Source organism: Macaca nemestrina, chromosome 10, assembly GCF_043159975.1.
Source record: "Macaca nemestrina isolate mMacNem1 chromosome 10, mMacNem.hap1, whole genome shotgun sequence".
NCBI classification, from domain to species: Eukaryota; Metazoa; Chordata; class Mammalia; order Primates; family Cercopithecidae; genus Macaca; species Macaca nemestrina.
Genome location: NC_092134.1, coordinates 55,147,470 through 55,162,825, shown reverse-complemented (window position 1 = coordinate 55,162,825; position 15,356 = coordinate 55,147,470). Strand labels below are relative to the sequence as shown.

Here is a 15,356-nt window from a genome sequence, read left to right as displayed (position 1 = left end):
AGCCAGGGGCAATGAGTAAAAAATCTAAAATTATTTTCCTGTGTCACTTGGATGGCATAAGACAGCTCTTCGGTGTGGCTCAGGGCCTTGTTTTTTATGGGCTGGCTTACTCAATGCATCATTGCCTATATCGATGTCTTTTTTTCTTTCTTCAGATGAATATGCTAATGAAACTCCAAGAAGCAGCCAATTACTCGAGCACACAAAGCTGCGACAGCGAAAGCACCAGCCACCACGAAGACATTTTGGATTCGTCTCTTGAATCTACTCTCTAGAGGGTGAAAAAAGTTAGGGGAAAAGACTCTGCTTTTAAAAAAATGTTTCAAAAGAAAGGTATTTTCACTAAACCACTGCCAGTATAAAAGCACCCTGTCAAGGTCCCTGACCCAGAGTCGTGGTCTCCAAGGAGGCAGCAGAACTAAGTCTGAACCGCCAAGATGCTAAATTGCAATGGAAGCTTAACTTTAGTTTATTTCTAAGCATTTTTTATATCTTTGGAGTAATAGAAGGCTCCATTCCTCAACTGGAAAGGACCCTAATGACAGGGCAACTGAATAGATTGCACATGGGATAGCCAAACTGGACTTTCTTTGTTTCCTCTTTAAAAGTTTACAATGCAGACCATTTTTTGTCCCTTCCTTTTGTTTCCTCTGAGGGGCTGTTCTCCCCAGGCAGGGTCCATCTTTCTGATCCGTCCAACCTCCTTTGTGCCACACGGTGCTGGTCACAGGGCTTCAGTAGTGTTTGTGTTGTGCGCTCACCCCATTCCAGAACAAATCCAAGAGGCCAGTCCTCCATAAGCACAAATGGAATTGTGCAACCACCAGAAAAACACTACTGTGGCAAACTGGAGAAGTGCCAATTTAATTCTAACTGCCACGTTCTCATGATGTGCTCCACCAACTTTTTAGTAATGAGTCACTGGTTTTATAAGGTTGTTTTTACCACAGTGGTCTTTTTAAACCACCTTCCCACTCCCTTAACAAGAGTTTTATACCAATTATTAGTCAACACTGATAAAAGGCTTTTTTAGGGCTTTATTTGTTTGAGCCTTTTCAGTGAAAGAAGGAAAATTTCCTATGGTGCTGTCTCACTGCCTTAAAACAGATTTCTATGACAGTTTAACAGTTGGTTTAAATCCTAAACCATTAGTAATTTCCACTGTCTTTTCATTTACAACCAAGCAACACCAGTTAACACAGTAGCCTCATCTCTATATATCTTTCTCTCTCTCTTTTTTTTTTTTTTGAAGAAATGGATAGGAGAAAGATCAGTATTTTTAGCCTTGTGAATAGATCGCTTTGCCTATCCTCCAAAATATTAAAATAACCCAGAAATGCTCTTTGACCGTCACTTAAAACCTAAGACATGTGGCGAAATTCCATCCAGTTCTAAGTGAAAGAGTTTCAGAAGGCAGGAGATTTTGAACTATTATCCAGCAGGGCTGGAAGCACTAGATGCAGCATGAGCACAACTATTCGGCTTTCCTTCCCTATTGTTCTTGTTTTTTTTAATTAGTTCTGACGCATGTTGTTTTGATTGCTATTGTTGTACATGAGAAATTCAGCATTAAAGAACGCTGAAGCGGTAAGGTCACTGTGGAAGAGGAAGCATTTATACTGTAAAAGAAGGTTAGATTTGCACAGTCTACTGGGTAGGTATTGTAAATAATAATTTTTAAAACTTGCACAAATCGAAACAAACACAAACAAAATTGTATTTTATCCTGTTGGTGTTAAGAGGTGTTTCACTTGCTGAGATTTCCTGTACATTGCAAACAAATACAGAATGCAAACCCTCAAAGCTGTATTATCTGGTGTGTTTGTCCTGTATTTACAGTTGTTATGACTATGCAGGAGCTATCAGTGCTAGAGTGAGCATGCTTCAAAACTGTACATGAAGCCAATATATTTTTGGATAAGTAAAACTGTCTGAAAGTACATCTATCATGGCAGGCTTTAAAGAGAGTGCATGAAAACTGATCAGTCATTGGAGAAGTTACCACCACACACAAAGGACAGGTTTTAAGTTTATGAAACCCAAGGGCTAGGCCATGGTATAGACTTCTTCTATGAGTGTGTGAAAATGTGTTACTTTTAGGATGTGTAATTGGTGCTACTCTCTGTGACCACCAATGGGTCAGTTGCTATAGAACACCACCACCACCACAAAACGTCTGTGCAGTTTTCAGAGTGTCACAAAGTCAACAGGTCCTTACACGGTGCTATTGCCCTAAGGGAAATCCGAACTGAATTTATGCACATAGAATTGTCACCCTGACTTTGAAGCCTCAAACATGGATCAAATCTGTTGTGAAACATCAATATATGTAGCTGGATGAGTGACTAGTTGCCCTTGTATAATATGTGATCTAAGAAAATTGCTAATCTTTCCCTGCCATTCTGAGAAACACAGTCCAAACATGAGCATAAACAGAATTTCCTGCAATACATCCCAGTAGGTCCACCTAGTTTACAACTTAAACTAGTTTGTGAAACATTTGTCTGTATACATTTTATATTTTGTACATTTTGATGTAACATATCATGTAAATAGGCAGAAACAGTGAAATAAATCATCTGAAAAGTTTTGTAGTCTTTGTAAAGCCCCAACAATAAGTACTTGGTGTCAATGGACTTAACTGGATGATGCATTTTCTATTGGTTTATTGTTCCTCTAGCTTGTAAACCAGCTTGCATATATTTTTTTGCAAATGTGCACCCTGTATCTGTCTAAATTATTACTTTGCCATTAAAGTGGAATTATTTATTGACAACATGGTGTGGTTTCTATGTATGGAAAAAAATGAATAATTTTGCATCAAGAAGTGTCAAGCTTTAAAATGTTGCTTGCACTATTAATATGCCGTCAATAGGACCATATGCAAATTTCCATTGTATAAACATAAAAAGGGCTTCAGCTTTCAAGTAAATAAAGGTAATCAGTTTATCTTTTTCGATGATAGTTATTCAGTGAATATTTTAGAAAACTCTGAATAGTTTTCCTAAATACCCGATGACAAAATAACAATATAAAATAAAATGTTGAGATTCACTGAGTTAAATTAACTCAATAAATGTTTCTTTGTTTTTATTCCATTAAATCCTCTTTTGAACTTTTAGCTCTAAAGATTATTTTAAAGCAAACTAATTATTTGGGTGTTAGTTTGTTTATTTTAATAGAGAAGATTATAGAAAGAAAACGTTTTAAAATTGTAATTTCTTTTTAAGTATCTTGGAAATCACTTTAACCTCAGTAATTGGAATGTATATTTGTGATGGTATAAGTAGGATTTTAATTCTAAAAGCAGGAAAACTTCTGAATTAGAATAGTTATAGAGCAAAAAAGAAAGGTATTAGTTAAAATAGACCAATCATCCATAATGGATTATAATCAGTGCATTTGTTCCTTCACTCACTTGGGAGATAAGGAAATTTCCACAATTCATCTTACTCAGACAAACATTGAATTTAGCCAAAACTTCAATGCAGTTCTGCTAAATGCAATTTCAGGCTGCCTAAGTATAAATCCCAACATTGTCATTCTTTGCGTGACCTTGACCAATTTACTCAAACTCTGTGCGCCTCATTTTCCTCACCCATAAAGTGATGATAATAATAGTATCCACCTCTCACAGATTACTCTGAAGATCAAATGGGTTATTACATGCAAATTCCTTGAATGGTGCCTAGCCCTCCATAAATTATAACTGCTTTAACAACAATTAAGTAACAAAATAATAATAAATATTTATTATTTTATTTTCAAACATTCTTGAGAATAAGGTGTAAATAAATATATTTTAAGGTTTTGAAAGAATATATATTTTAACTTAATTTCCTGATTTATAAAATGGGCATAGAAATAGTACTTATTCATAGGGCTGTGGAGAGGACTGAGTTTAGATCTGTAATCATAATAATAGCTATCACTCAAGAAACTTTCAATAAATGTTAGCTTCTATATTAACACTGCCATTAAAATAAATGAATAATATCAGTAATATAATATTCTCAGGATTCAATTTACTCATCCATAAAATGAGATTATTATAGTATCTACTCATAAGATTGTTTTGAATAATGAATATTTTAAAATATGTAAAATACTCAGAAAAGATTCTGTCCTGGCTTACATGTTACATAAGTGTTAACTGTTATTATACCTAATATGTGCCAGGCAACTTTCTTAGGAATCAGAGCCATTGAGACACAGGCTATGGTCCTAAAGGATTTAACAATTGAATAAAATTGGCCGGGTGCAGTGGCTCATGTCTGTAATCCCAACACTTTGGGAGACCGAGGCGAGTGGATCACAAGGTCAGGAGTTCAAGACCAGCCTGGCCAACATGGTGAAACCCCATCTGTATTAAAAATACAAAAATTAGCCAGGCGTGGTGGCGCATGCCTGTAATCCCAGCTACTTGGGAGGCTGAGGCAGGAGAATTGTTTGAACCTAGGAGGCAGAGGGGTTGCAGTGAGCCAAGACCATGCACTGTACTCCAACCTGGCAACAGAGAGAGACTCTGTCTCAAAAAAAAAAAAAAAAGTAAAATTGAGTCTTTATTCCCCTCACTTCTTCCTTTGATGAATACCTAAGTTCTCTACTATGAAGTTAACTGTAAAAAGCCCAGTGAATAGTCCACTGAATAGTTGTACAGGATATATTTTCAGATGCTGATAGAATCAATGATACCAGTGAATTTTGTTTACATTTGGAGAAATTCAAGTACTATATTTCAGGCTTTGGATTTTCACATTAAAAAAAGAAAAATGTTATTTTTATAAACAATAGGCCACTTAAAAAATATCTAGTTCTATGTCTTTCATCAGTGATGTTTAAAAGCAAGCTTCAGGCTGGGTGCGGTGGCTCACATCTGTAATCTCAGTACTTTGGGAGACCAAGGTGAGTGGATCATGAGGTCAGGAGTTCGAGACCATCCTGACCAACATGGTGAAACCTATCTCTACTAAAAGTACAAAAATTAGCAATTAGCCGGGCGTGGTGGCATGCGCCTGTAATCCCAGCTACTCGGGAGGCTGAGGCAGGAGAATCACTCGAACCTGGGAGGTGGAGCTTGCAGTGAGCCGAGATCACGCCACTGCACTCCAGCCTAGGCGACAGAGCGAGACTCCGTCTCAAACAAACAAAAAAAGTTTCAATTATGTTTTTATTTTGTTTTCTGTTTTTGGGATGGACACCAATTCATAGGTAAAATATTGCATTAGTGAATTCACTATTATTTTTAATTCAGTGAATATGATTTGGATAAGTAATCATTAAGAAGATCTCTTCTCTACATAAAGTATACAATGTCTCTCAGTTACCCAGGAACTCATCAATAAGAAAACATACTCATAGAAATTAAACAGAGCACATTCTAAACTAGAATCTTATTTAGGGAAAAAAAGTCCTCAAGTTCTTTATTTTTTCCATGAAATTGTAAAACAAAAAAAATTACTAATATTAAATAAACCTTTCCCCATCATTTAAATTTTTAACACTTGTCCTTTATATTCCAGAATGGTATGGTAGAGTTGAAGTTGATAACAGAGTGAATACTTTTTACACTGACTACATGTAAGAATAGTAATATTTCCAATATATTAGGCTATATTAACTATAATATTAAAATTAATTCATCTGATTCTTTTTATTTTTTATTTTTATTTTTATTTTTTGAGACACAGCCTCACTCTGTAACCCAGGCTGGAGTACAGTGTCATGATTACTGCTCACTGCATCCTCAACCTCCCAGTCTCAAGCAATCCTCCCACCTCAGCCCCTCTAAGTAGCTGGGACGACAGGCACATACCACTACAGTTGGCTAATTTTTAAAAAAATTATTTTTAGAGACAAGGTCTCACTATGTTGCCCAGGCTGGTCTTGAACTCCTGGGCTCAACAGATGCTCCCACCTTGGCTCCCTAAAGGTACCAGGATTACAGGCATGAGCCATTGCACCTGGCCTGGTTTTTACTTTTTTAATGTGGCTACTACTGACAATTTAAAAATTAAATATGTTGCTCATATTTGTGGCTTGCTTGATATTTCTATTGATGGTGATATAGAAAGACTGATCTTTACAAAATATAAATGTGATCATCTCTCTCATCTCTTTTGTATTTTGCTTTTAAAAATAAGACTCAAATACCAAAGGACAACAATTTCGTACTTAAACTGAATCTTGCTTATCCCTGGGCTTCTTTTATCACCATGTCCACCACCCCCATTTTGATACATTAGCCTAATTGTAGAACCTAGAAGTAATTGTTGAAACAATAACAACAATAACTTTATAACTTTCCAGACGGTGTAGCTATGATCATATGTCAAAGTTTTGTTATAATCTTGTAGCATGGTAAAATGTCTCTAGGAGGCCAATTTAAAAGTTTCTTTTAAAATAGAGACATCTATGGAAAAGGGAAATTAGACAAAATAGAAAGGAAAATTTAAACATCCACCAACGCTTAACTGCCAGGTAGGTGAGTGTGTGACTAGTTCCTTGTGACAAATATCATCTCATAATTAAACAATTATTTAAGATTGCCAAAGGTTTTATCACAATTCACATTTATTCAGTGAAGGAGATTACAAACTACGTCAAGAGATAAATAATGTTTTGTTCCAGACCAGGTTTCGTACAATATTTCTTTTACAGTCATTTCCTTTCTCTTGCCCCAAGACGTTTGTACAGTCTCAAATGTCATTTCCTTAGACAAACCTTTCTGATCCCTCAGACGAGGTCAAAAATCTATGTTAATTGCTTTTCCAGAAAAAAAAATATGTGTGTGTGTATATATATGTGGTGTATATACACACATATATAGGTATATATGTGTATATATGTGTGTATATGTGTATATGTGTATATATGTGTGTGTATATATACACATACATATGTATATATAAAAAATTATATCTGTATTATATCAATATAAATTTATACCTATATTATATCTATATAAATTTATATCTATACACACATATATATGGAATTATATTCCAGATATGTAGATATATATTCCAGATATATAGATATATTTAATTATTAATATTTGTAATTATTTCATATAATATTGTGGAATAAAAGTATTTCTGAACATGGAGACAGCAACTGAACTTTAGCATATGTTAAGAAATGCATTCGTTTTGAGAAGAACGACTTTTACAGGTGTAGAGCTTCCTGGGAAGCCAGATTAGTAATTTGAATGCTGATTGGTGACCAGGGAAGAAGCAGATAACTTGAGGACTAGTGTTATTTAAAGCACTGCCTCATGCTTGGGATTTTTTTTTCCCCCTTTAGATATAATGTGCTCCATACTTTCTATTAAGTTTTCTTTTTCTTTCAGCTTTTCAAGTTTTTTTTTTTTTAAAGATGCCTTAGTTATATATGGTGCAATTTAAATATGTGGGATTCTCTGGGGGAACAAAGAAAATACACCAAGCAGTAGAAATGTAATGCTAGAGCCTAGAGGACAGGTGGAGGCTGGAAAAATCAAAATAGGAATCTTTGGCACAGAAATGAGAAGTGAGGATGTGAATTTCACCTTGGGATGATCCCCCACAAGAGAGACCTTGACCAAGTAAAGACTGAGAATAGAACTTGAAGAATATGGTGAAAATCTTCATAGTTCTTTTAGCCTTTATTTTTCAATTTGCCTAATATATTTGTGCACATTTAACACAACATTTATAAAGGAATATAATATAAGGGGAAAACCATTGAATTAAGAGTCAGAAAAATCTGTATCCTAGTTAAGTTTTGTGATTTCTCCCAGAAAAAAATCACCTGATCCACTATTTGTGTTCTTGTAGATTGTATACCCTAAGATGATGACAGATACTAAAATTCACCCAATGTCACTGGAGTGGTTCTATACATTGTTTGTGATACAAGTAATGTGTATCTATCAGATATTCCGGGAGAGAGTAAAAACTCTAGGTATCTGGTAATAACCCAACCTAAAACACTTGAGTACAGTTGTGTTCAGTCTAGTTGGATGTAACTAGATATGCTGTGCAGAGGCAGCTGAGTATATAAGTGGGTTTTGCAGGGTGATGTTCAAGGTGTAGAAGCTGGATCAATCTCCCCTATAGACTCTTTGACTGTAGCAGAGTGGCCATTCTGCCTAACGTTAGCAACTATTTGAGGAGGCGGGGATCCCTACTTCCCAGGCAAAAATCTTTCCTGGTAAGCTGCTTACATTTCTGGTTCAGCCCTTCCTCGGGTTGCTGCAGAATGTAGGCCTAGGGATTCTCGTCAACCTTTTACTGGTGGGGCTAGGGACTCAGTGATGAAGCAATGCTACACATAAACCGGGTTTTGGTGGAAATTTTGAGGCTGAAAGCTAGCACTATGAAGAGCTAGAGTCAGGTGCATGGAGGTTGGAGATAAAGTCTCCAATTTGGCTACCACATAAAAGCTAGAGAAGAGTCTTCTCCAATATTAGTGGTTTCTCACGAGGGAAATTCATCTGAACTATATCCCAATCGTGAGGCTTTATGATTTTAGACTAGAGCAGCACTTTCAGTAGAAATATGAGTGCCACATATGCAACTCATTTTATTTTTTAAAGCCGGGGTCTCACTCTGTTGTGCAGGCTGGAGTGCAGTGGTTCAGTCAGAGTTCACTGTAATCTCAAACTCCTGGGCTCAAGCAAGCCTCTTACTGAGTAGGAGTACCTGAGTCTAAAGGCATGCATCAGCATGCGTGGCTGAAATGCAATTTTAAATTTTCCAGTAGCCACATTGATAAAAGTAAAAAGAAGGATGTAAAATTAATTATAATAATATATTTTATTACTTAAATATATTTTAAAAATTAGCATTTTAACATAAAATCAAGCTAAAATACTTTTAAATAAGATCCTTTAAATATTTTACATACTGCTCTCTTTTTCTTTTTTCGTGCTAAAACTTCAAAATGTAGCATGTACTTTACACTTATACCTAATGTGAATTCATAGGCTAAATTTTCATCAGAACAATTTGATCTGTATTTGGAATTGAAAATATTTACAGTTGATAGATTGGCATGCTTCAGTTGTTCCAAATACACTTAAAATAAATTATTAGTTTTAAATGTAAACTTAGGTAATTACTATGAAATAAGGCTGAAGATTGTATTCCTAAATTGATATACTCATCAAATGCTAATTATCCACATATGCCCAGTGATTGCTGCTAAATAGCATAGCTCTAGCCACACTTGGTAAGCAGCTTTCTTGATCACTTGTAGAGCATCTTCCCAGCTGGAAGTGCTAACCTGAGGCTTTGAGTTGGAACTTTTTCAACTTACCAAATACAGACACATTTCCCTTCCTACCCAGCGCTGGCTTCCAGTAGTTCATTGTAACTATTGCAGGGATTCTGTTACCCTTCTTTATTTTCAAGCTTTGGTAAAGATCACCTTGGTATGTCTTTTGTAACAGTTGTGCTTAACTTCAATTATTAGGTAAAAACACATGGACTCCATAATAAATATGTCCACCCCTTCTCCAGAAAAGCTCAAACTTTTATATATGTAATCTTCTTGCTCTGTAATCCCAGGACTAATCCTACTGTCTTAGTCTACTTGGGTTGCTGGAACAGAATAACATAAACCGTGGGGTTATAAACAACAGAAATGTATGTCTCTCAGTTTTGGAGGCTGGAAGCCCATGACCAAGGCTCTGGCAGATTTAGTGTCTGTTGAGGGCCCGTTTCCTCATGGAGAGCTGTCTTCTAGCTGCACTCTCACATGAGTGAAGGGATAAGAGAGCTCTCTGGGATCTCTCTTGTAAAGGCACCTGTCCCCTCCATTAGGACTCTGCCCTCAACACCTGATCACCTACCAAAGGCCCCACCTATTTAGTATCATCATAGTGTGGGGTTAAGATTTCAACACATAAATTTTGTGGGGACACAAAACGTTGGTCCATAGCACCTACCCATTCTACATTTGGATCACGAAGACCCTTCTCAAATATTCTTTTTTATAATAGAAAATGATTCTCTTCGCTAGATTAAAAAATGAAAGGAACAGTATAAAGCACAACTACCCAAAGAAATTTGAAATACAATAATGACTCCCAGAACAAGATCAGATCACCACTGCAGACTTAGTAAAGATAAAAAGACAATGTTTCAAAAAGCAGACTAAGAGAGAAAAATCTACAGACACGCTCAAAATGGACATGCAGACTAAATATGACAAATAAGAGACAGATTAAAGGAGTACTTCTCCTCATCCGGATAAAATATCACACAGGGCTATCGGCTGCTTTTGTCCCCATCCCCTGTTCACCAAACAACATTCTAATTGCTAATATGATTTCTTAAGAACCCCCAGAACCTGTAAAGATACTTCTAAAATGTAATGCTTTTTCTTATATATTAAAATTATTTTCCTTATGTATTAAAATTTAGGGGCTATTTATTTCCAAAATCAAAACCACCATTTTCCACAACAATATACATTTTCTTTAATATCTGAAACTAGAAATTCTGCTCATCTGCAGAAGCCATAGGGCTGACGATAGAGAATACGCTGTAAGTAATCCCTCTGTGAATGCAATACAGCAATTAGCCTTTTTTTCTTATGGTGTGCCCTTTAGCTGTTTGCTTTTTTTTTTTTTTTTTTTTTTTTTTTCCAGCATCAACTGAGAGTTTTAGGAACTAGCTTGAGAAAGCAATGTCTCTTATACTAGGGGCACACTTGGAAATTTGAAATTATTAATATCCCCAATACACAATTGCATTAGGATTTAAGTAAAATAATTATCCCATCAAATAACATTATAATTGGTACTAAGGCTATCTATATTGCCAACTGGAAAATAAAATGTTTATATGCCATTAGCATAGAATAATAGTGGAGAAAAATTTCTGGGTGACCAGCTGGTGTACTAACTACATGAGGGCAGACTCCCACATTACTCCTGCAGGACACCATGGATTTGCAGTCTGCTCTGGAAATTTCCCTCTCTCACAACGAATTGCAAAAGATATGCAAGACCTCAAGAGAACTAGAAAATAGATCATGTGCAAACAGATGAAAACATTTCTCCAGCCAAGCAAATATTGATACTGTTAGAATCAGACCTACAGTTACTGTGTGACTATTAATTTCAAAGAAAGGTCAAGTTGCAGATCTCAACAACATCAGTAAGGCAAGAATGGAAGAGAAGTTTGACAATAATCATAGGAAAATGCCACAGGTAATTTCCCTTTTTGGGAAATTGGTCCAAGTGTTAATTTTACAAACTAAAACAGGAAAGACTGTGGTTACACAATTGTAACCTCTAGCGTGTGACAATGTTAATAAGACCATAGAGCTATAGCTACTAAATATTGTAACCAATTTCCAGAAAATACACAAAAGTATCTGTTCAATAACCTTATATTATTCTTCAAATAGAACATGCCATGTAAAGTGAAGAAAAGTTGTCTGGAATCCCAGCGTAAATACACTGTGCAATCAAAGTTAAATGCATGCATTATTTAGTATATAGGAAGTTAATTGAAAAATTCCAAAAAATAAAACAGGGTTAGTTATATTTTGACATAGCTTTGGGATTTCCAGATTTTAATAATCATCTGTAGCCTCTAAAGATAAGGTCTTTGTTTGATTTACTGAACATACAATATTTTAAATTTCATTGAATAAATAGTTGATTTTTAAAGACCAAATAAGTACTCATGAAAGAGAAACATTTTGGCTCTGGGCCATAGAAAATAGAAATTTCTCCAGGAAAGAACCATGGAGGGATTGTCTATCCCTCTCTAGCGCCAAAGCAAGGGGATTGTACAAATAACAGGGCCTGGGATTCTGGAAAGGAGGGGTGAATATGTAGGGGCCCAGGGCCCAAACATGTTGCATTTGTAAAAATTGCATGTGAAGTACATTAACCATATTTTCCCCAGATTTTCTCTAGGGCCCTAGTCTGCTCTTGAAGCCCTACTCCTTACTTCAAACTCTCCCAGAGCAGGAGGAATGACTTATATGAATGATAAGGCATGCAAGTGCTCACATGTATCTGCCATGGAGGGCAGAATGGTAATCCAGCTTACCAGTTTTTATGTAGTCAGCATCCCTGGGCAGGTTTCTCCAGCCATGGAGGAGATGGAAAACTTGCCAACCCTCAGCTTCACCTGCAACTGAATGGGTTCAACTGCCTTCTTCGAATTGGTGTTTGTATGTGTGGTTGGTGGAAAGGGAAGGGTGGCTAGGAAATCTCAGCAGCATCTTTAATAAAGCCAATACATATCCACTTCTTAACTATAATGGACAAGTTTTAAAAGAGAAGGAGATAGTAATCTATTTAAAGCTAAATAGCCATCCTATCTATTTGGCCGTCTTTGTTCTTAGCATTCTCTTTATAACACAGTGACCTCAACATAATAGATGTTCAATTAATGATGTTGAATATATGAAGAGAGTCTTGTGAGAGCTGCAAGAGACGGTACTTACTGATTAATTGTTTTGATATTTAAGAACCACTTTGGTTGAAGAATATTATTTGGGCAAGGAAATGAGAATAAATTTATTCCCTAGAAATAATCTTTCAAAGTTTGTTTACTAAAAGAGAAAGAGAAAGAATATCTTACGGAATTTCTGAACTTGTACTATTTTCTCTACATGCGATTTAAGCTAGGGGAACTTTGGGAATGCGAATATTTGCCATATATTTTAAAGAAACATCCTCAAGATTAAATGAAGCAGATTTATGGAGGCATACAAAGAGTTTTAAAGGAACAACTATACTGGAAATATTTTTAGGAAAAAATGATAGAAAAATTTCCTTTTACTTGATTTACCTAGATTACCTCAAGTTACCAAATACAAAAAATATTCACAAAGCAAATAAATTGTCTCTCTCAATGCTCTTACACATTTCATCATTTTATGTTCTCACCCATCATTGCTTTGTGGACTTTATTTTCATCTAATCAAAGGAATTCAATCAAAATTTATTTCAGACTGACTTTAAATGATGATCACGAGACACACATGGCACAGTTGCTTACATTAGAAGATGAAAAAATGCTCAGAATCCCTTTCATCTGAACTCTTACCTTACCTTGATTGTACCAAAGATTATAAACTGATCCTTCATTGACTGGTATGTGTTGTTATTCCTACTAAAGATTTTTAAATAATTTTCAATGCTTAATGCATTATATGGTTTGGCTCTGTGTCCCCACCCAAATGTCACCTTGAATTTTAATTATCTCCATGTGTCAAAAGTCGGACCAGGTGGAGATAATTTAATCATGGGCGTGTTTTTCCCAATGCTGTTCTCGTGGTAAGGAGTGAGTCTCATGAGATCTGATGGTTTTATAAATGTCTGGCATTTACCCTGCTTGCGCTCATTCTTTCTCCTGCTGCCCTGTGAAGAGGTGTTTTATGCCGTGATTTTAAGTTTCCAGAGGCCTTCCCAGACAAGTGGAACTGTGAGTCAATTACACCTCTTTTCCTTTATAAATTACCCAGTCTCAGGTATTTCTTCATTGCAGTCTAATACATTGCATTACTTTTCTATTGCTAAATAACAAATAACCATATACTTATCAATGTAAAACAACACCCATTTATTAGTTAACAAATCTGTAAGTCATTATGTTGAGCTCCATTGGATTCTCTGATCGGAATCTCACCAGATCGAAAAGAAAATGTTGGCTGGGATGAACACTTATTTGAAGGCTTTCGGGAAGAATTCACTTCCAAGCTCATTCTGGTTATTGGCAGAATTCTGTGCCTTGTGGATGTGAGACTGAGGTCCTCATTTTCTGGCTAGATTACCAGCCCCAGACTGTGCTCAGCTCCTAGAGGCTAAAGATATAGCCCACTGTATCTTCAAAGCCAGCAAAGATCTGTGGTATCCTGCTTGTGCTTTCCTCCTTCTGATTCCATGGTTAGATTGAGTCCACCTAGATAATCACCCTTTTGGCACATAACAGTCACAGGAGTACTCTGTCATTATATTGACAGATTTCACTCACGTTCAAAGGGAAGGGGTTACACAAGGAAGACAGCCAAGAGAAGTCATTTTTAGAATTCTGTCCACCATACTTACCACCATTTAAACATTAGGGTATTTTATATAGTTATCCAAACATTTTGTTTTTCTTAAAAATGAGGATATCTGTGAATGTTGGGCTACATTCCACCATTGCAACAATTGGCTAGACCTGATAAGTGACAGTCCCTTTTTTCTGAGGAGCATTCTCAAACAGAGTTTGCAATTTGCTGTTAACACACACTCACCCAGTTCACTCTATATGTACTTCAGTTTTCGGCAACAGCCTTACAGCATAAACAATACTGCAACACAACATTTCTAACAGAGCACATATTCGCACCTCTTCAAATCTAAATTTATCCAGGAAACTAATCATCTCAATGATATCTGCACTTTGAAGATAATGAGAAAATCTCAGGCTAAGCACTGATGTTCCTTTTGCCTCTCAAGACGGATTCTTGTAATAACATTTCAATAAACTTAGTAATGCCGAGCATGTACTTAGTCTTTTGGTCTAATAAGTGAATAATATTGCACAAATTAAATCCTACCACTGAGTTAGCCCATGCAAAAGACACAAACGTACTCTCAGTGGACAAATGTCTTCCCGTGTAATCATGCCAGCAGCAGAAAATGGAATCTGTCATAAAAAATAAATTATCCAAGAGTCTGACCATGTCCACACAGCTTGGCACTAAATTTCATTTTTCTTGTTCTTCAGCTGAGAACCTAAATAAACACTTACAAAGCAGTCGGAAAGATTACGTTGTTTTTCAGAGTTGGATTCTACAGCCTCAGTCTTCAGATGGATGAGACCGTAGCAGTCGGAAGGCCTGCTGCTTTTTATGTGTCTGTTTCCTGTGATCGCACCTTTATTTAGTCAGGTTTTCCAGTTTCAGGATACATAAAGGTGCAGAGAGAGGCAGTACAAAGCCTGCAGGCTGCATGTTTTAGGGAACTATGAGAGGAGAGGCTGGGGTTTATAAAAATTGAAGTAATGGAATTTGATAAAGGTTGTTGTGGGCTAGACTGTGGGAGACTTCCATGTCAGGGTAAGACATTTGGAAATTATCTCATAGTGAGGAGGGAACCGTTTCATTTAGTGCGGCAGAAGAATACAACAGTTAGAAGCACAGGCCGGGCGCGGTGGCTCACGCCTGTAATCCCAGCACTTTGGGAGGCCGAGGCAGGCGGATCACAAGGTCAGGAGATCGAGACCACGGTGAAACCCCGTCTCTACTAAAAATACAAAAAATTAGCCGGGCGCGGTTGTGGGCGCCTGTAGTCCCAGCTACTCGGGAGGCTGAGGCAGGAGAATGGCGTGAACCCGGGAGGCGGAGCTTGCAGTGAG

The 15,356-nt window shown here is 36.5% G+C and overlaps 1 protein-coding gene across 13 annotated transcripts in view; it reads left to right on the top strand.

Moving 5' to 3' along the window:
• LOC105473314 (neuron navigator 3) overlaps window positions 1-618 on the top strand; it is an 899,580-nt gene extending 898,962 nt beyond the window's left edge. For all 13 annotated transcript variants that reach the window (XM_011727068.3, XM_071070568.1, XM_071070565.1 and 10 more), the window contains one exon: window positions 156-618. In XM_011727068.3, coding sequence (XP_011725370.2) covers window positions 156-275 — 120 coding nt within the window. In that variant the 3' untranslated portion in view covers window positions 276-618. The remainder of the gene's footprint in view (window positions 1-155) is intronic.
• The last annotated feature ends 14,738 nt before the right edge of the window (window positions 619-15,356 follow it).